At 44.2% G+C, this 22,098-nt stretch overlaps 1 protein-coding gene across 8 annotated transcripts in view; it reads left to right on the top strand.

The window, feature by feature from the left end:
- ARL15 (ARF like GTPase 15) overlaps positions 1 to 22,098 on the top strand; it is a 1,560,154-nt gene that overhangs the window by 951,129 nt on the left and 586,927 nt on the right. For all 8 annotated transcript variants that reach the window (XM_085631270.1, XM_085631276.1, XM_085631265.1 and 5 more), the window contains one exon: positions 17,726 to 17,934. In XM_085631270.1, coding sequence (XP_085487396.1) covers positions 17,726 to 17,934 — 209 coding nt within the window. The remainder of the gene's footprint in view (positions 1 to 17,725; positions 17,935 to 22,098) is intronic.

Below are 22,098 nucleotides of genomic sequence, written 5' to 3'. Positions count from 1 at the left end.
GACAACTGTGTCATCTTCCACTGTGGATACCCATTTCTCAGCCTCAGTGGCTTGGGTGACAACATTCCTGAGTGATACATCAACCTTAACTTCGCCTGCCTTGGTCTCTACAGCTGTTCCAGAGTCTTGGATTGCCGAAAGGATGATAGCGAGGTCAGGTGGCTCGAAGATTCTGTTACGACACTGGTGAATTGGAGGGTAATCCTGTGCTGCCTGAGGACGCAGTTGTATATTGGCCCATTTAGGTTTGTGCTTGTACAGGCAGCGGGGGTTTGTCCCTCCCCATTGCAGCCACAATGTATCTGGTCTGGGGGTCGGCTGGAGGGAGCTAGGCGCACCCTGGCCCGCTTACCCTGCGGGTAGCAAAAGCAAACAGGGCCGAGCAGGTGGTTTAGAGTTTGTGGGGCACCACAGCTGCCGGTAGGTCTGTATGTTATTGGGATCAGGGTTGGCTCTCAAGCAGGGCAGGTAGACTCTGCTCTGCTGCAGCGCCGCACTTCAGGAAGGCTGCCCTGATTCTTCAATCTCCCGTGTCTCCCAGGGCATCCCATCCAGCGCAGGAGTCCAGATTATTCCAGGGCTAGTAGGTCTTCCCTGCTTTTATCCAGTGGGCCTCAGGCCTCCGCTCCAGATGAGAGTCTCCCCCCCCCCCCCCCCCCACGGCCCTGATCAGGTGTGCTTCCTCAAGGCCAGGCCTCTGTTGTCTTGGGATCCATCTTACTGAAAGCCCCTCGGTACAGGGTCCCACTGGTTCGCACATGATGGGGTGGAGGAGGAAGGGGGAAATCAATAGTCCTCTACTGTCCAGGTTTGTTGTAGGGTAAGTCTGTCTGACCTTCCAATAGTGCGGAAGGCGGGCATGCACAGGCCCACAGCCACCTACCTCTTGACTGCAGCCCAGGCAGGCCCACACCCGCTGTTTGCCTCTGTCTCACCAAAACTTTGGGGCGAAGTCCGTGTGCCTTGCGGTCTGACCAGGAGTGTACTGAAGTATCCTTGTAGGTTCCCAGGGCCCTTTGAAACACCGCCTCCAGGTGCAGCATTCAGCAGGCTGCCATGTTGTGCGGCACATCACTCCTGAATCCGACCTCTGTCCGGATGTTTCGCTATTGGCAACCAGTGAACCTGTTTGAGATGAGGTTATATAGAGCACTGGGTAGTCCAAGAACGAAAGGCGCTGCTGCATTTTGAGTCACCTATGATCGATCTAAAAGGACTATAGGTAGACCAAGATACAGTCTGTTAGTAGTCAAGTCTCAACTTAATTAAGGCATGTACCAGAGGAAGAACGTCCTGAGATTTTTGTTGAGGTTTAAAAAAATTGGGAACATTTGAAAAACACAAGCCAGTAACTGTCAGCTCCTGGGGGCAAAAGACAGCTCATTTTCAAATTTGAAACCCAGATTTCTAGCAGGGGTTACTGGAGAGGGTGGAGTGGGCAAGTCTTCAGACCACCAGTCAGAGACTGAAAAGTTGGAGAAACTCTACGCCCAAAAAGAAGGATCTCTGTTTTATCATAGTTGCATTTAAAATAACTATTATGCATCCACAAAATGACTTTTGTTTGACACAGAAGTGACCTTGTGAAGGTGCCATGTGAAGCAACAGAGTTGAGGTTCTCTGCTGTTCCGACGATTTGAACTCTAGCATGACTGGGGGTACTACTGGGAAAGGTGTTGAAACCACTTGAGTAATGCTGACTGGACTGATAATTCTCTCGCTTGGTTACATATATGGTAAATAGGAGATGCAAAGAAAAAAGTTGTGCCTTGGATAACAACATCAATGAAGCAGGTAGAACGGAACTCCTGTGCCTCGTCGGATGGGGCCATATCGCAGAGCACAAAAGTGTTGCTTGAATCCATACATGTTCTGCACAGCGACCTGAAGGAATAGTTTGGAACCACTAAGTCGTCTCTAAAAGAGCTGAAGCGGTCCATGGAAGGTCTGTTGGTCAGGGTACTGGCAGTGTGGCAGAGTGGATTGTGCAGGCTGCAAGGTACACATTATTTAGGGCCATTGGAAGGATTTGTAAGGCTGCTTGGTTAAAAGGGAAACATTTGAGGCCAAAGCATGGGTGCCATAGTCACCTTGAAGTAGAGGAGTGAGGCTTTGGACAAGCTAAGGAGCCACTCTCCTGTCAGAGTTCTGAGGATCCCGACCGAGGTACCTCCTGATTACCTCAGATATGAGCTTCAGAGAATATTTTTTGAATTATTAGGTGTTACATTGTGATGGATGCTTTCGGACTATTTCAGTGCAACCCCATATAAGTGATGTTCTGGTATTATTCTAATAGTGTTATTCAGATCACTAGAGATGCAAGATCATTTTTTGAGGGCATCAGTAAGACACATCAGTTTAAACAGCAACATGCTAGGATTTAGAATTTTATGTGCATTACGTTTCCAGTTTCCTTTCTATTGTTTTTAGTTAGTTTTGTTTTATTACGTGCACATGGTGCTCTGTTCTTCTCTTTGAATGTTTTAGAGCACTAGACGAGATACACATGAAACCCTTTCACAGTCATATAGGTTGGAAGTGTTCATACAAGGCAGGTTTATCAAGAGTTCTAGAGAATCCCTACCAGGTTGGTGCCTTTGATAGACAGACAGATTTGCTGACAGAACCAGCACCGCCTGACTTAGAAACTGATTATCTAATTCCTAGCCTTATTCTAATGCACTATTGTCTGTTTGATTTTTTAAAGCTGACAAGCTGGCATTTCCTCTTTTTACCAATCAATATATAAATATATTTAGTAACAGAGTAATAATCCACTAAACACGAATTTAGCAATCAATGCATGTAACACAAAACGGAAGTCATGGCGAGAAATTGCATTGTTATCTTTTCCTGAAGAATTTGAACATGTTAAGTCGATCAGTAGTCTTCAATAATGTGCATGTTATAGTTGTCTAAGTGCTGAGTTCAAACCCCTGTTCATATGTGAGAGTGTATAGTAAGATGTGAATGTCTTGACATATATGTTTGCTTCTCTGTGGCCTACTTAATAAAACTGCCTCATGCAGAACTTAAAATAATATTCTTGAGGTGACCTCAAGAGATGGGAACTTTGCCAGCTCCCAAGAAAAAAGTTAAAATTCTGGGAATCATTTTAGATAATTGACTTATCTACAAGAATCAGGTGTCCGCAGTTATTTCCTCCTCCTATTTTGCCTTAAAAATCATAAAAACGATTTCTCCTCTAATCCCCTTTGAGCTTTTAAAGACAGTAGTCATGCATTGGGCCTTTCCCGTATGGACTACTGCAAAGGCCTGTATCTGAATCTACAAAAGGGACGGCTTACCAAACTACAAATATTGTAAAATTCAGCTGCCAAGCTGTTGCTGAATCTCCCTAAATTCCATTCCGCTACCCAGGCTATCAATAAACTTCAATGGCTCCCTGTGGAAAAACGCGCTATCTTAAAAGAATTATGCATAGCATTCAGATCCTTGCATGGGTTCATGCCCAGACTGCCTAAAGAATATTTTTTTGTGATACTCTCCTAGTAGAGCTCTCAGCTCCAGTAGTACTAGAAATTTGAAGGTTCCCTCCCACAAATTCATCTCTTGTGGAGGCGGTAGCTTCATTCGAGGCACAGCCTTACATTGGAATACTCTTCCCTTTAATATCAAATCTGCATCGACTCTTATGAATTTCAGGAAATATTTAAAGACATGGCTTTACTGCAACTAATTCAACACTTGGTGTCAGAAGATAGTGCCAAGATGCCTCCGGACGTGTGAGCGCTTTACAAAACTCTAAATCAAGTCTAATGAAATCTGATGAGAAATGTGCATGAGGTGTGGAAATGATAACCCTATGCCTGCTGTTTAAAAAAAAAAAGTCACATCTTTGATCTATAGACAATATTCTTTAATATCATTCTCTGCTTGCAATCATACTCTGCACAACATGTATTTCGTGATAGCAGATCACTTTTTCTGAGCCACAAGTCATCATGATTCAGTCACTAAAACAGAAATACAGAGATACAATCCCAATAAGTGATCTTTAAAACAATTAAAGATGGTCATTCAAGAAAATTCCTAACACATTCATAGCGGCATCTACCTACTTATGCAACTCTATCTAAAGTGACCTTCTGGTGCCTGAACAGTTGTGTACATTTTATCAGTCAGTCCCTTTACACCTTTGATTAGACATCAGCTTTCACCATAATTTCAAGTCTATTTGTTGTGATAATATTCAAAACTAGAATTTATAAAATATTCCTATCAGCTAAATAAATCCCCAATGTATTTTCTGTTCCATAGATCATACTTTGTGTATTTTTAGTTCAATAGTATTCAAGTAGTCCTTCTTTTGTAAAATTAATTTCTGTACATGAAGTGAAAGCTCTCAAAAGGAACATGTTGTTCTTACCTCCTACTATATGTGTATTAACCATATATTAATTTCTCTGTGACCACAGACATGTTATGTTTGACCAAATATCTATATCTTGGTGGCTACAAACTTGGTATGTTTGGTAAACGTAAAGAATACATCCATCTTAAAGCAGTTTTCAAAATAACACCTGAAATACGAGTACCCTACTATCATGAAAGCCACATTTCACACACATCTATTGAAGATGAGCCACCCCATTCAAAATCACCTCTACGCAGATACCTCCCATAATCTCATGATTAATCCTATCTAAAAACATTAAACATTCACATTTTTTAGGATCCTAGTTTAGTACCATTTCACCTTCCTAAAAGCTCCACAAATTCAGTTTAATACACGGAACGTTGCAAGTGAGAATTATAACACACATAATCTTATTAAATCATTGTGAAATTTGTAACAATCTGAAATTTCCGAGAGAAAACAAAAGCTGCTCCTAAGTCTGCATTTACTTTAGTTTGTCACAATTTAATTACATCCTTCCTTCATAGTATTCTTCTTAATATTATAGTTTGCCTTCCTGTAATGACACATAATTGACTGGTTAGTTGGGCAACAATATATGCATAAGAAATAACAGTCAAAGTTATCTACTTTCTAGAAACCTTACTTTTTTCTGTCAATAGTAATGGGCTTAGTGTCTCCCCTAAGCATAGCCTGCAATACAGTAGCCCACAAGATTCCACTTTACTGCCTTTATTTGGAATCTGGAATGACGGCTCATCCAGCTCTGCCTCCTTCGTATACATTATATAACAACCACTAATAGTAGGATATTTCACCTTTAACTGTGACCAGGTCTCAAGCAGACATCCTCATGGGCCAGTGTTTTGTTTTGTAATCCAAAATCACCACCCTCCGAATGATCAGTGGCAATCACAGTACCACTCTTATAGTGACACCTCATAGCTTCTGCAAAACCACTCATTGGACGTATGGATGACCGCAAACATTTCCAGTTCAAGCATTCCAAATCAGAACTGTTTTGCGGTACTTAAGACATCAGCTTAATTACTTCCTTTCTCCCTCTTCTTTCCAATAACAAGTCAGCAACACATTGTTTCAAAGCCAAAAGCTTAGGGGGTCACCTGCTATTTAACAGTGGCTGTCAAGGCCCTCGTTAACTACATTTTCTTGTTCTCTATCAAATCATTCTGGAGGAGAAAGCAGTAGTTGTAGTAACTCACAATATTTTTACACTGTCCTGCTACCTCAGCTGCTAGCATTTCAAATTTAATTTAATCAAGTAGTTTATAATACGATTGCTACATTAGCAGTAGAGGCTCCATCCCCCCCAAACACGAGGACACTACTTAGCTCTTATTCCTTCTCACACAATGGAATAATGATGAAAGCTAGTGCACACAACCCATGCCACATTGTAAGAATCCTGCTATAACATCATGCTACCAAGGGTCACTCTAAGCCAAAGACAACTATTAGAACGATTAGTGCACACAACCCATGCCACATTGTAAGAATCCTGCTATAACATCATGCTACCAAGGGTCACTCTAAGCCAAAGACAACTATTAGAACGATCTAACTAGTTTGAAACCTGTGCAAACCCCATTTTTATTCATGTACTTTCCATATATTATTTGGACCCAAGCTCATTCAGGTTCTGTGTCAGGGTTTGTTTCGATCAACTCGTATTCTAGTCGTCATATATCTTCATGCAGCTTAGAGTTGGAGGAGAGATCTTTTGACAGGTTGCTTTCACTTTTTGTTCTATGCTAGAACATGAAGACTGTCCTGGGCTTTTAGCCAAGATGGCAAATCGGATAAACTCTTAAGTGTCATTTCAGGGTTTAGATCTGTCCTGCAGTTGCCTCATTTCAGACAAAGAGCTAGAGGACAGATTTTTAAGTGTTATTCCTATGCTTCACTGCTATTAAAACTCTCCTTTTCTATTAAGCAAACAGCCCAAACCCGTTATGGGCATGATGTAGAAATGCATATTAAAGAGTGATGTGTTGCTACAACAGTTGTTCTATCAACTGGATTTGCTAAGAACTTTGGCTTTGCTTTTTGGTCCCCCGTGTTGTGAGCCTCTCCTTGAGAGCCTGAGGGACCACAGTTCCTCTTGGTTCTGATGGAATCTTTGCATCAGAGCCTGTAGAATGCTGATTCCAGTTACTATCTTGCCTTGTTTGCTGTAGCAACCTTGAAGTCTCCCTTTGATTCTGCCTCTTTATATGCCTTTAGCCAGGCTTCTATCTTGTCAATACAGGTACTATTAGACTATGAATTTACTGAATTGGTGTCGTTCATCTAGCTTCTCAAACGGCTTAATCCTTTACCATGTATTCCTTTTATACCAAATTATCTGATATCTTATTCCCAGATTTGTCAGTGACATCATGATTTTTCTTGAGCGCAATTTCCATTGTCTGTATACTTGCCATACTTTCCTGTTTAGTTTCCATGGGCCATGATTGCATTAGCTACCTCAATTTCTTTAGGGTATATCCTTGAGTTGATGTTCCTATTTAAGTGTGTTGTTGTTCTTTTGTCTCTTGGGGGCAGCCTGGTCTTGATCCACAAATTCCTACTAATCAATCAATCACAGAACTTGTAGAGCGCACTACTTACCCGTGAGGGTCTCAAGGCGCTGCGGGGGGGGGGGATGGAGGCTGCTGCTACTGCTCGAAGGGCCAGGTCTTGAGGAGCTTCCTGAAGGTGAGCAGGTCCTGGGTCTGCCGCAAGTGGGTGGGTAGGGTGTTCCAGGTCTTGGCCGCGAGGAAAGAGAAGGATCTGTCTCCGGAGATGGTACGCTGGATTTGTGGGACGTCGGCGAGGGCGAGGCTGTCGGGCGGGGGTGTAGAAGTTGAGTCTGTTGTTCAGGTAGGCTGGTCCGGAGTTGTGGAGTGCTTTGTGGGCGTGGATGAGGAGCTTGAAGGTGATCCTCTTGTCGACGGGGAGCCAATGAAGATCTCTGAGGTGGGGGGTGATGTGGCTGAGCCGGGGGAGGTTCCCGCGTACAGTATATTGCCGTAGTCCAGCCGGCTGCTGACGAGGGCTAGGGTCACAGTTCTTCTGGTTTCGATCGGGATCCACTTGTAGATCCTGCGAAGCATGCAGAGGGTGTTGTAGCAGGAGGAGGAGACGGCGCTGACTTGCTTGGCCATGGAGAGGGAGGAGTCGAGGATGACTCCTAGGTTGCGTGCGTGGTCCGTGGGTGTTGGTGATGTTCCTAGCATTGTTGGCCACCAGGAGTCGTCCCAGGCAGACGGGGTGGGGCCGAGGATGAGGACTTTCATCTTGTCCGAGTTCAGCTACAGACGGCTGCTCCTCATCCAGTCGGCGACGGCCTTCATTCCCTCGTGGAGGTTGGTTTTGGCGGTGTGAGGATACTTGGTGAGGGAGAGGATGAGCTGGGTGTCGTCGGCGTAGGAGAGGATGTTCAGGTCGTGTTTTGGCGGGCCACTTGTGCGAAGGCCATGTAGATGTTGAACACTGTCGGGCTGAGGTATGAGCCCTGGGGTACGCCGCAGATGAGGTTGGTAGCTTCGGAACGGTGGGGTGGGAGGCGGACCCTCTGGGTTCTGTCGGAGAGGAAGGAGGTGGTCCAGTCTAGGGCTTTTTCCCGGATTCCGGCTTCTTGGAGGCGTATTCTTAGTGTGCGGTGGCATACCGGGTCGAAGGCGGCTGACAGGTCCAGGAGGATGAGGGCTGAGGTTTTGCCGTTGTCTAGTTGGCGTCGGATGTCGTTTGTGGCGGCGATGAGGGCTGTCTCGATGCTATGGTTCCGTCTGAATCCGGATTGCGACAGGTCTAGGATGTTGTTGTCCTCGAGGTGGCAGGTCAGCTGTATGTTGGTGATTTTCTCAATGACCTTCGCCGGAAAGGGGAGCAGGGAGATGGGGCGGAAGGTCTTGAGGTCGTTGGGTCCGCCTTGGGCTTCTTGAGGATGGCCTTATTTTGCATATTAATCTACTCATAGACAACACAATTTATTACATCAGGTACCACCACCCAAAGTAGCTCTACCATTTCCCCATCACTTTGCAGAATTTGTGGAGGCAACCTCTTGCCAAATAGATCGGTTACTCCTGCTTTGCACACCAGTCCAATTCAGGTCTCAACGGCGCTAAGGAAGGAGGATCAGCAGAGTTCTGTGTACATGCTACATCTTTTTTTTGCAATCATAGTGCGTAAACCAACCAGTGAACAATCTCCCCAAATCCTTTAAAAGTCCCAACACAACTATTTAGGGTGAGGGGTCAATGGGTCTCCCCTAGTATTTGAGATAAGGTACAGAAAATAGTACACCAATATTTCATGATTACAAGGCATTTGCATATCACATGAAAGAAGTCAGCAGTCTCCTCTAAACAGCGAAGCATGTGGGGTAGATAATGTGTAAATATTTTACTTGTATGTCCCGGAGCTGTGAGGATGTGGAGAGTTGCCATGGGGACATTCTCACATCTCTCCAGTCAATTTCACAAGGGAACCTACCCTACCCCACCACTTCTCCCTGAGTGACATAAAAAGATCTCTGAAATTAATGACTATGGATTTGTAAATGTGGGAGATATTGACTTTCTCAAACAGGCCTATAAGGATTTTGGCCTCCTCAGAAAGGCGCTGTGCGGTATTAAGCGTAACAGAGATGTAGGTATTTATAGAATTGAGAGTTATGAAGTTGACATTCTACCTACCTGGAGATGCTGCGAACTCTTGTCATAGTAATGCCATATCTGCTCTCACTTTCCCATTCTTAGTTTCCAGCATAAACCGTGACACTTGGATGACCTGTAGGATGGTCCCTGTGGCAGCAGGCTCAGAGTAACTGTGGGGTAAAACTTTGTCCTGCATAGACTTGGTAGACTAGCAAGTTGGGATGGTAAACTTGTCCATCTTCTTTTGCGTTTGTGAGGAGGAGGGTTTGTCGTGGCCTATGTTTGACCAGAGTGCAGTTTGGGATTATGGAGCGGCTAACAAGTTATCCCCAGCAGTTCCGATCGAGTTCAGGCAATCTGGCAGGAGACCAGTTTTTTAAAGCTCGGTCTCTACAGCATGCAACTGGGTCACCGAGCTGGGCACGGCTGCACAAATCATCTCTCCTTGACCCTCCATGGTGCACCCAACCACTGAAGGGACACTCCACGCCATGTGTGGTGTTGCTGTTTGCTCGACCAGTTGGCCTACAGGTCCGAGCCACCTGCCTGGCCCCCACTCACTTCCCCAGAAATAGCCTCTAGTAAATCATGGGCAGCATGAGCAGTCAGGGCTCAAATCGGACCCACCGCCCGTAGTAGTCCTTGTGCAGACACCGTACAGGTTCACCTCGATATGGTGACCAGAGGAAACAGGTCCCTCTGCGCCATTAGCCAATCTCTACCCCAGCAACCTCCATCAGTGGGGCTCAGTAGGCTTCACCTCAGCACCAAGACATCAGGCTCACCGGATCACCCAGGCAGGGAGTCGCAACAACACCACTCCCTCCACCTAGGGCTGCCACTCCTGATCCGGCTGGCAACCAGAGGTGCAGTTCCTGCAGGATCTCGGGCCCGTTCTCGCCTCAAAACCTTCCCTGCAGCAGGGCAGGGGAAGTCCGGATTGGTCTCGACTGTCTTCACACAAGTATCTTAGTAGAGAGGGAGAGGGTCGCAGGCCACCAAGAGCAAAGGGGCACAAGAAGTCCGACCACCTAGACTCCAGATAGTATTGCTTTTCTAATCCATAGAAGGGAGGGAGGTAGCAGTCGTTCAATTCAATCAGCCACGTCCTCAGGGCCTCCTATCTCTCCAGGTCACCACACCAATTGGACCATCTTAGGCACGTCAATGCGACTCAGGACTGCCCGGAGCACCGAAACCCACACTTGTGGACACGTGGCCAGGCAAGTGTATACCCACCTCAGGTGCCTGTTGCAGGCCCTACACATCCATGACTCTGCCTCAGCACGAAGGCCCCTTGGGCAGCTGCTCCAGACTTCACCCGGGCCCTTGTGAGACCCATAGTTCCTGCCGCTTCCACTTGTGCCTGTCCTGCAGTCAGAGCCGACTGACTCCCACTTACCCGCCAGTATGTATGTATTTATGTATGTATATAGTATTTATTAAGCGCAACAAACACCCCACGGGTACCCTAGCGCTGCTGTACGTAAAACCGGACCAATGTTAATCAGGCGGGCAACGGATAGATTAGACAATACTCAGGGAGTAGAATCAAATTTTAGGGAACAGCCATGTCTTAATCCTTTTTCTAAACAGCGACAGGGAGCAACATTGTCTAATACCGAGTGGCAATTCATTCCACAGCCTCGCAGCAGCAGTACTGAAAGCTCTTCCTCCCAGTCTGACCTTGTTAAACCTAGGAACCTTCACCAGATATGCCGAAGAAGAACGAAGATGTCAGGTGGGGGTATACCAGGGTAATTTTTCTTGTAATGGTTTTGGACCGAAACCATGCAAGGCTCTAAACACCAAACACAGGGACTTAAAGTGTACTCTTTGCAACACTGGGAGCCAGTGTAGCTCGGCTAGACATTTTGAGGCTGAGAAGTCTCGAGGTTTAACCAGAGCTAACCTTGCCGCTGTATTTTGAACACGTTTCAATTGCTGGATCAGGTATTTAGGGGAATCCAGAAACAGAGCATTACAATAGTCAAGACAACTTAGAATAGCACCCTGCACTATTAATGCTCTGGCTGACGCAGGTAATAGTGGGAGGATCTCTCTTAGGGCTCTGATGAGACCGAAGCAACACCCCACAGTTTTGTTCACCTGTGAATCCAAGGACAGATTGGCATTGAACATGACTCTCAGATTTCGGACCGTTTTAGCGGGGACCAGAGGAGTAGAAGTTCCAAGTGGCCAGAAGTTGTGAGGGAGAGGCAGAGGAACCTTCCCCACAGCACAGTGCAAGATTTCAGTTTTATCAGAGTTAAATTGTAGAAAATTCAACCGTAACCCCTGTGCAATGTCACGCATACAGGCATGAAAATCCTCCAAAGCCGAGGGTTGGGTGCCATCCAAGGATAAGATAATCTGAGTGTCATCAGCATAGTTTATCAGCTTCACATTGTGAGCCTGAATTATATCAATCAATGGACTTCAATAGATATTGAACAAGATCGGGCTGATGGCAGACCCTTGAGAGACACCATGGTAGATGTTAGTGAAAGCTGATTGAAACAGCGGGAGGGCCACCGCCTGACACCTACCAGAGAGATAAGAGTGGAACCAAGCCAAAGCGGTACTTACCACTCCCATCTTCTCTAGGCGGGTCAGCAAAATACTGTGGTTGACCGTGTCAAAAGCGGCAGACAAGTCAAGCAAAATTAGTATTGCCGAATGTCCCTTGTCTGCCAACAGACAAAGACCGTCCATCACGGTCAGCAAAGCAGACTCTGTACTGTGTTCTGGACGGAAGCCAAATTGAACATCCGCTAACTTGTTGTTACTTTCTAAGAACACGGACAGGGATTTGCTGACCCAGTATGTTCTTCTTAATGTAGTTGCCCCAGCAGAGCCACCACCTTCAGTCTGTTCTCAGGCAGCCACAATTTTGAGGGACGCCTGCGTCTACGCAAACTGCACACAGCAGAAATTAGGGGGCCGCCGCGAGCTTGAGAAGCAGATTTGTGTCCCAAATTCTAATGATACACTTAGTCCCCGGGAGGGGGTCAGTCCTGAAAATATGAGCCACCAGCTGGAATGCTGATCTGTTTACCTCCAAGGAGCCTAGAGCTGAGCTTGGGGCGTCTGCCATGGCATGAATTTTATCTTAGTTTTCTCGCTGGTTCCGTATGGTTTCTGAGCTAGCATCAAAAATTAACACAGTTTGTTTCCATCGTCTTAAATCCTAATTTCTCCATTTGACTCTTATTCTTTTTTAATCTTGTATCCCGATTATTCTTTTCACTCTAGTTTTGTATTCTTAACACTGTAGTTTTGCATGCCATATCAGAATCAGCCCAATGTGTGTAGTAGCTGCATAGCATTTTTCATTGTGACTTCTCTAATACTTTCTTTCCCTTTCATATAAGTCAAAGACTTAACCTGCTTTCGGGCACTTTTAAATCTCGCCTCTCTGTGCGGTTGTTGGTGTTGCTCAGTACTGCTTTTCTACATGTTTTTTCAAGCATGTCCAAGATGGGAGAATGCTGTGTGACTATTGTTAAGAAGAACATTTAGCAAGGTAAGCATTAGGACACATTCCTGATGAACACCAAATTTAAAGTACCGTGATGTTGTGGCTGTGGGAGATTCCAGTCATAGATGTAATAGTCAAATTTTCTCAGTAGAAATTATTCAGAATACTTACGAACGAAACTGGAAAGTGCATTGTTAACATTTTCTTTCTTAATAGCCATTGGTCAATAGGGTCAAGCCCTTTATTGAAGAAAAAAAATAAACAATGCATTGAGACCGCAGCTTATTGGCTATGATTGTCGGGGCTACCACTTTGCATACTGTGGACACCCTTTTCTGAGATCCATTTTGAAGAATTGTTTTTTAAAGAGTTGAATTTGTTGAGAATGATCTTGGTAGATAGCTTTTCTGGTGGACATAGCATCATTAAGATTCTCCCTCAATTTAAGGGGATTGTGATGGAGGGCGAGTCAGTACAGAAACCACGTTCAACCCAGTCGGAGGTTTTACCTTCAAACTTTCGCTCTGAAATGAAAGTAAAACATCCTCAGCCCAGCAGGCTGTGGCCGAGGAGTGTTCTACAAAGCCAGGTAGTTGTCAGACAAAGTCCCATTGAAGCCATTAATTTTTGGTGTGCAAGCTCCAAGTGGGAGGAATTCAGAATTCTCCAGTGTTGGATCTTTAATACATTCACATGCTTGAATCATTCCCGTCGTGGAGGTGGGAGTCCCACGGTACAATATAAAGCAGTAGAAGTAGTATACATAGCTTACAATGGCAAAATAAATTGACTTTAATAGCTTATCTACATCATTTACAAAGAACCAAACTCTAGCCAATCAGGCTATAGCACCCTTTAAAATATTCCCAGCAGAGGCATCTTCCCTCAGATTTTCTACTGCACGTCGTGTGTAAGGGATTCTCCCTGAGCTCTGCTCAGTTCTTCATCTTATATCTAGGTTTGGCTTATCCAGATTACTTCTGCTGTTTCACTTTTCTACACCTGACATTAAAATGACAGAATCCTTGAAGAAAGGACTCTTTAGACCTTTTGGGACCTGTGGAAAGAAGAGGCTGTGCTCGGAAGATCCTCATTAGGAGTGTATCTACTGCCTTCATTCTGCCCGCAAGGTAAAGGGATGTAAGATTTGTCGAACATTTTCTTCTAAAACCCTCAAAGATAGAGAGGGGCAGCTGTTATTATGGTTCTAGAAACTTAAGGATAAAACAACTGTTGTTTTTGAGGAAGAGGACTGTGAGGGTGCTGTTACCTTACAAGAAGAGTCAAGTAAAAGAGAGAGGTCACACCAAGGGTCAGCTGAGATGCACAGAAAGGGCTAAAAAAAGACATTTAAACTCAGACAAAAGATCCAAAGTGAGAGGCCCGACTAGAAAAATCCAACTCCCTCAATAACATCAAACTCACAATAAGTACAAGTTTGATCTTAAAAAAGGCACACCATGAATCTTCAAAAGGCACGTCTCATAGAGAACATAAGGAAAACTTTTCCTCAGAGATCACTAGATTGGAACCTTCAACTCCTTCTTCAACCTTGTTTTTACACCTGTAAAATCCTCTTCAGAGCCAGTCATGGCAAAAGCCAAAACTGTCAATGAAAGTCTTATTGAAGACCACACCGACGATGACTACATCGACTACCTCAGCCCCGACGACGACTGCATCGATGACAGCAATCTTGTAGACGACCAGCTTGCCAACAACATTTCCGACGAGACCGTCGATGGCACAGTCGACGGCGAAAACACCGTTGTTGTCTACAAAACTGTCGACGAAGAAACCGCCCATGTTACGCCTCAAGCCGGAACTGACATTGACCTCGTCGACAATACCGTTGACGATGGAACAGCACAGGACATTTTACACCCAGAACATACTTCACCTAGCAAGGTGTTACCAAACCATTTATTTGATGTAGGGGAAGCTGACAAGGGTGATGATGTACCTTTTGGTAAGCTCCCTCTGAGCTTAATGTCAAGTACCAGGACGAAGGGAATGAAGGGGACAATTATGAACAAGTATATCAAAGAAAGGAATATATAGAAAAGCCAAGGCAGTATGTGGAGCAATCTCACCATTTCATTCCTCCTCCACCACCTGAAGCCATGATTCAGGTTCCCGTAGCAATGGTACAAGATTTACAGGGCATGTTGCAGGACTATTATATACAGTTTCCTACACCTGAAGGGACAACATCGTCCCCTATCGGTCCACAACCTCCTGCACCAAGATCACCCGAAGCTTTGTCACCACCTGCCACTCAGAGAATGACCCCAGTATCTAATATTGCTATGCCTCCTCGAGACGGCGATCTTCCTCGGATGATGATAGAGAGGAGGGTAAAATTCATGATACTCAATCTCTGACCAGTGAATGGGATGATTATGTCATCCCAGCACTTTGCCTTCGAGCACCACAACCGTTCAATTCCATACCAGGTGATCTCGGTGGCTCACGTACCCTTATGGAGAGAGAAGCAAAGCTTTTCCAGCTTCCAATCACCATAAAAACAATCAGATTGTTTCCTATATGATTTTAATGAACAATCTAGGAAAACTGTTAGGGCAATCTCTATTGTAGATTATATCTGGGAGAAAGGTATTAAAATTATGAAAACTCCTGCCACAGTCAGCGGTTCTGCCAAGAATCGATAAGACGTTCAAAGGTCCTGAAGACTCGCCGGCATGTCAGGTTGGACATCTGAAACCAGACTCTATTACACAGGCTGCCCAGCGCCGATCAAAGCACACTTCCATGCCAATTTCAGTGCCACCTGCCAAGAAAGGCAGACACCTTGATAGCACTGTTAAGCTGTTCTCAACTATGTAGGGCACAACTGTGCTTGCGGTGAATACGCTGGCAATCTTGGGCAGATATGACTGCCAGGTTTGGTTAGACATCGCCGCCACATATCTTGATTTCCTGACGGAAGACAAGAAAGCTGTACATAGCTTCAGTAGGATTCCAACAGCTCACTGGTTCAGCAGTCCTCAGGCGCCAAGGTTGGATAAAGGTACATTTCATCCTGAGGTACAAGCTAAGATTTTAGCTATGCCATATGATGGTGACACTTTGGGGGTCATTAGGATGGCGGGCCGATCGCCACCGCCAAGCAGGCGGTGTCGATCCGCCCACCATCCCAACTAGATTTACCCCCGCGGGGGTATCGTGGCAGACAGAAAGTACCTATGGTACCACCCCCCTTCATTGCCATGCAGAAGGTGGCATGCACCGTGCGGTGCCTGCCATGTTGTGCATGGTAATGCACAGCATGCCTCTTTCAGCAGCACCCGCCGCAATGTCAAAGATGCGGAATGCGACCGCCAGGGTGGCGGTCGGCTCCTAATTGGTGGTGCAGGACCGCTGCACCGCTCGTGGCCGCTCCCAGCACCGCTAGGATGGAGGGCGGACTAAAGTCCGCCCGCCATCCTAATGGGCCCCTTTGTTTGGCCGGCATATTGACGAGGCTGTACAAGCAATCAAGGATGACACTGACATCGCTGGATCTTTGGGCACCTTGCAGTTAAATAAAACACCTTTTAGAGGGGTCAGTGGAAAAGGTACCTATTCATATTCAGGAGGATACCAGAGGCATCAGTCATACCAGCCTTTTCAGCAGCTCTTTCGGTCTACCTACCAGCAGCACCAACCATATCGGACAGCAGCAGCTTAGTCCAAGCAACCACCAAAGAGGGAGCAGACAGCACCAGATAGAGACACTGGCAGGAAGCAGTGCTGAGTACGCCCCCTACAGCACACCATCTTGTGGTGTCAAGAATTTAGAAATATTCTCATCAATGGCGGACGATCACAATGGACAAATGGGTCTTTGACCTCATCACGTATGGCCATACTTTGTGATAAACCCAAATTAGCCTACCACTCCACATAAAAGAGCGCCTCAGTCTCATCCTCTCTAGAAGGAACACAATCTATGCAAGCAAGAGTGCCATAGAAAAGGTCCCAAACTCTCGAAAATGAAGGGACTTCTATTCTCGTTTTTTCCTGGTCATGAAGAAATCAGGAGAATGGCACCCCATTCTGGACCTCGGGGAAACTGAACAAGTACTTGAAAAAGCAATATTTTCATATGATCATCCTTCAAGAAATCCTGCACCTCCTCAGTTACAGAGATTTAATGAATGCCTAGATTTGCAGAATGCCCATTTCCAAATCCCTATCCATCCAAGCATCGCACATTCCTCAGATTCACAGTAGCTGGCAGTCACTACCAATTCAAAGTACTGCTGTATGGTCTCAAGTCAGCTCCCCCGATTTTTACAAAGTGTCTCACCCCAGTGGCAGCCTCCATAAGACAAAAAGGCCTCCAAGTTTTCCCATATCTTGATAACTGGCTCATAAAAGTGCCATCTGCTTGTCAAGAAGGATACTATAACCTGTCTGCAGACATTCGAATCTTTGGGCCCAACAGTAAATTACTCTAAGTCTCTCCTTCAATCCTCAGCGAAGAAACATTTCCTAGGAGTGATCCTGGATACATTGCAAGATAAGGCATTTGTGTCTCAAGAAAGGCTAGAGAAACTCATGACCAAAAAACACAAGTAGTGTTAGAACACAGTAATGCGTCCATGCTCCAGGGGAGGGACAAACTCACATCGGGTACCTAAAGCCCACACAAGCCATCTGAAAAGGAGCAAGCAAATTATAGTGACAGTGAGGCCAATTAATGGGAAACAATGGGCTGACTCTAAGCCTAATGTAAGCTAACACAAATGTATGGCAACAGGCAATGCGTGCATTGTCTTAGACAAGATCTAAAAATGCAAAGTCAACCAAGAAGTACACTAAATGGTTTTTAAGTAATAATAACTACACGAGGATTGCGCAAGTAATTACAACCAAACAAACAGAAGGGGCAGTTCTGTGTTATCAATTCTTTGTCTCCATTCGTTTTAGTCTTTCTCTCCATAAAGGAATTGTGTCATTTGCGTTTTTCAGTCATATGCCTGTATATACACATTTTAATGGTTAGATTAAATATAATAGTACAAATATGAATGTTATGCAAATATAATGTTAAATTCTTTCTGTGCTATTTTTTGACAGCTAAATGTATTAAAATATTACTTCTTGTGGTTAAAAGGCTCTTTACATTTTCTGATAAAACTAAAAAGATGATAACAGTGGTGTTAACTGCTCCTCGTGTGTTTTTTCAAGGAGCTCAAAATATCCGAAAATACTGGAGCCGATACTATCAGGGATCTCAAGGGGTGATATTCGTGCTCGACAGTGCATCTTCTGAAGATGATTTAGAAACTTCCAGAAACGAGTTACATTCCGCCCTTCAGCATCCGCAGTTATGCACCTTGCCATTTTTAATCCTAGGAAACCACCAGGACAAGCCAGCTGCTCGCTCAATTCAAGAGGTATTTCGATTTTGTTCTCCATGCAGGCCAGACTGCTTTATTAAGTTTTATCACTATGCTGCTCAGAAAAAAAACTATGTTATTTTCAATCTATATTGTATATTCTCCGCAAATCAAGTGCATCAAGGCTTCCTTGAAGAAATGTCACATACTACAATGGCCTTTTGCCATTTTATCACCCTACTTCACTTAATTATCATTTGGTACTGCCTATATCAAAATCAGTACCATTTTGTCTATATGTATATATATGATCAACCCTTGTGGGTTTTACGTGAGGCACGACTCAGTGGCCCTACCAATGCAGTCTCGTCTATCTATGCAAAGTTGCAGGTCTTCCAACCTGATAACTCTTGTTCTCGTCCAATATTATATATATGTGTGTATATATATATATATTTATATATATATATATATATATGATATTGGAGGATAACAAGAGTTTATATTATAGAGTGAGACATGTATATATATATATGATATTGGAAGAAAACGAGTTATCAAGCTTTGCTCAATGCAGATGTGTGTGTGTGTGTGAATATATATATTCACTGAAAAAAACATAGGTTTCAGGGACGTTATAGTTAAAAATTAGCATTTAAAAAACCTTAGAAATTCACTGAAAAAACCACAGGTTTCAGGGACGTTCTAGTTAGTTTGACATTTCACGTTTCACCCACACAGACACTCAGGCACTCATACAAATACTCAGACAACCAATCAATAACCCATATAGACACTCATGTTGCCACTCACCAACCCATGCAGCCGCTTACACACTAACTGACAGACTGTAACACTTTTAACCACTCACTTACAGTCAGTCACGCACCTACTAAATCATCCATTCAGACACTTATAAACCCACTCATTCTTCAATACACCTTGGTTATATATATATATATATATATATATTATATATATATTATCTACTGGCGGTCGCCAGTAGATAGTTATAGTTAGGACCGTGTTTCCATAGGAAATCTCAAAATTCTACTTTGGCGCCGGTTGACGAATCTTCGCGAAATTTTCAAAACTAATGGGGCGCTCCGCTCAGCTCCTACCCTTAAAGTCTCGGGGGGGATTCGTCAAGCGGGGGCTGAGATAAAAGGGGGGTCCCAAAACACGTTTTCCCCATGCATTTTCCCATAGGACCTTTAGTCGAAGGTACAGCCCGAACGGCTGAACAGAATTGCTTGAAATTTGGCAGAGAGGTAGTCCTCAGGTCAGGGATGTGCCTTTTGCATATATGGAGTCAATCTGTTCAGTAGTTCCTGAGAAAATTGCGTTTAAAAGCACATACATATCAATAGCCGCGCACCGAGCGCACCCTAATTCTGATTTGTTGTTACATGTCAGTCAACGTTCGAATCGGTCGAAATCAGGAAGTGTCGGCCGCCATTTTGTTTGTTTTCAGTGCGAGAGTGGAAAAGGAAGGTGGCGAACGTGAAAAGGGGGCAGGGTAGAGAGTTCCTGACTCCCTAGCCTTTGTCAGGGGGTCCCTGAAGGACCCCGAAGGCAGAAAAAAACATTAAAATGTTTTTTTTTTTAAATCGCGGGGGTGCCCGCACCGTGCGCGCACGGTGAAAAACCTTTAAAAAGAAAAAAACATTTAATACGTAGTTTATTGAAAAATAAATATATAAAAAAAAATTAATACATACATAACTTAGCATTTAAAAAACCTTGCAAATTCACTTAAAAAACCATAGGTTTCACACACGTTATAGTTAGGAATTAGCATTTAAAAAACCTTGCAAATTCACTTAAAAAACCATAGGTTTCACACATGTTATAGTTAGGTGGATATTTCACTCGTAAAAAACCAATGGAATTCCACCGTTATAGTTAGTTCAGATAACTATAACTCGCGCGACCGCCACTCTATCACAAGGATGATGTCATCAGTGATGTCAAGAGTGATGCCACTGACCATGTCATGAGTGATGTAATATGTGACGTCATGAGCAGAGGATTGCGGGCGCGCGAGTTATAGTTATCTGAACTAACTATAACGGTGGAATTTCATTGGTTTTTTACGAGTGAAATATCCACCTAACTATAACATGTGTGAAACCTATGGTTTTTTAAGTGAATATATATATATATACATATATATATATATATATATATATAAAACATATTTAAACTTTACAGAAACACAGTCACTGGATTATGTTATCAGTGATGTCATTTGAGATGTCATCATTGATGTCACTGACCATGTCATGAATGATGTAATATGTGACATCATCAGCAGTGCATTGCAGGGGCGCGAGTCATAGTTAGCTCAACTAACTATAACGGCCGAATTTCTCTGGTTTTGTACAAGTGAAATTTCCAACTAACTATAACATCCCTGAAACCAGTGTTTTTTTCAGTGAATTTCTACGTTTTTTTAAATGCTAACTTCTAACTGTAACGTCCTGGTTATTTCAGTATATTTCTAAGGTTTTTTAAATGCTAATTTCTAACTATGCCTACAGAGGTAGGACATGTGTAGAAAGAGGAAGAAAGGCACAGAAAGAAGCAACATAAGTCCAGACAGACAAAGAAAAGTGCAGAAATAAGCAAGAGATATGCAGAAAGAACCAACAGAGGTGCAAAAAGAGGCCTTATTGCAAAGTCATCCTGTGCCCCCAACTTGTTGCTGACTGGTGGTAACTGACTCTGACTAACCAGGCCTGGAGCCAGTGCTATGCTGAAAGACACTTAGAATACAGTGAACATACCTACATATACTAGGGTACACTATGGGTTGGGGTACCCCTGTGATTGACATGACCTCTCCTGTAAGGCCCTAGTACATAATAGTGCAAGGGGATTAAAACTACCTCTAAGTCAGAGGTGCAGAAAGAAGCAAGAGCAGTGCAGAAAGAACCAACAGAGGTGCAAAAAGAGGCAAGAGGTGTACAGAAAGAGGCAAGAAAAGTGCAGAAAGAAGCAAATGAGTTGCTGAAAGAGGCAAGAGAACTGCAGAAAACAGCAAGAGAGGTGCAGGAAGCGGCAGGAAAGGTACATAAAGCGGCAAAATGGGTACAGAAAGAGGCAAGAGGGGTGCAGAAAGAACCGAGGTGCTTAAAGAAGGAGGGGTGCAGAAAGAGCAAGAGAAGTACAGAAAGAAGCAACAGAGTTACAGAAAGAGACAAAAGAGGTGAGAGAAAGACAGGAAAGGTACAGAAAGATGGGACAAGGGTGCAAAAGAGGCAAGAGAGGTGCAGAAACAGGCAAGAGAATTGCTGAAAGAAGCAACAGAGGTGTGGAAAGAAGCAAGAGAAGTGCAGAAAGAGTCAAGAAGGGTGCAGAAAGAGGCAAGAGAAGTGCAGAAAGGCAAGAGATATGCAGAAAGAAGCAAGTGAGATACAGAAAGAGGCAAGAGAGGTGCAGAAAGAGTCATGAGAGGTATAGAAAGAGGCAAGATAAGTGTAGAAAGAGGCAAGAGAGGTACAGAAAGATGCTTGAGAAGTGCAGAAAGAGGCAAAAGATGTGCAGAAGGAAGAGAGTGTGGTTTAGAAAGAGGCAAGTGTGGTTTAGAAAGTGGCAAGTGAGGTGTAGAAAGATGCTTGAGAAGTGCAGAAAGAGGCAAGTGAGGTGCAGAAAGAGGCAAGAGAGGTGCAGAAGGAAGAGAGTGTGGTGCAGAAAGAGGCAAGTGTGGTGCAGAAAGAGGCAAGTGTGGTGCAGAAAGAGGCAAGTGAGGTGCAGAAAGAGGCACGTGAGGTGCAGAAAGAGGCAAGAGAGGCACAGAAAGAGACAAGAGAGGTGTAGAAAGAAGCTAGAGAAGTGCAGAAAGAGGCAAGTGAGGTACAAAAAGAGGCAGTAGAGATGCAGAGAGAAGCAAGAGAGGTGCAGAAAGAGGCAAGAGATCGGCAGAAAGTGCATTAGTAGCAGTTTAACACCCACATTTTGCAATAAGTAACACGTGACCATTCCAGCTTTGCAAAGGGCCTTCCACCTCGCTGTAACACGTGATGCTGCATTTTTGGCAACATTTGAGACGTTTGAGCTAGAAACAAGGCTTTTTTTTGTTCAAATCTGCAGATTAGGCAGCAGATGATGGAGTATTTGGCAAATGCGGAAAATGTTTAATTATATGAAAATTGGTGCAGCCGAACAGTCACATAATTCCAGTGGCCCTGCTCATACCTCCGACTCGGTCCAGAAGTG

The sequence above is a fragment of the Triturus cristatus genome, chromosome 2_1, assembly GCF_964204655.1.
Source record: "Triturus cristatus chromosome 2_1, aTriCri1.1, whole genome shotgun sequence".
In the NCBI taxonomy this organism is placed as follows: Eukaryota; Metazoa; Chordata; class Amphibia; order Caudata; family Salamandridae; genus Triturus; species Triturus cristatus.
The sequence above is the reverse complement of the archived record's forward strand: the minus strand, read 5'-3'. Positions and strand labels throughout refer to the sequence as shown.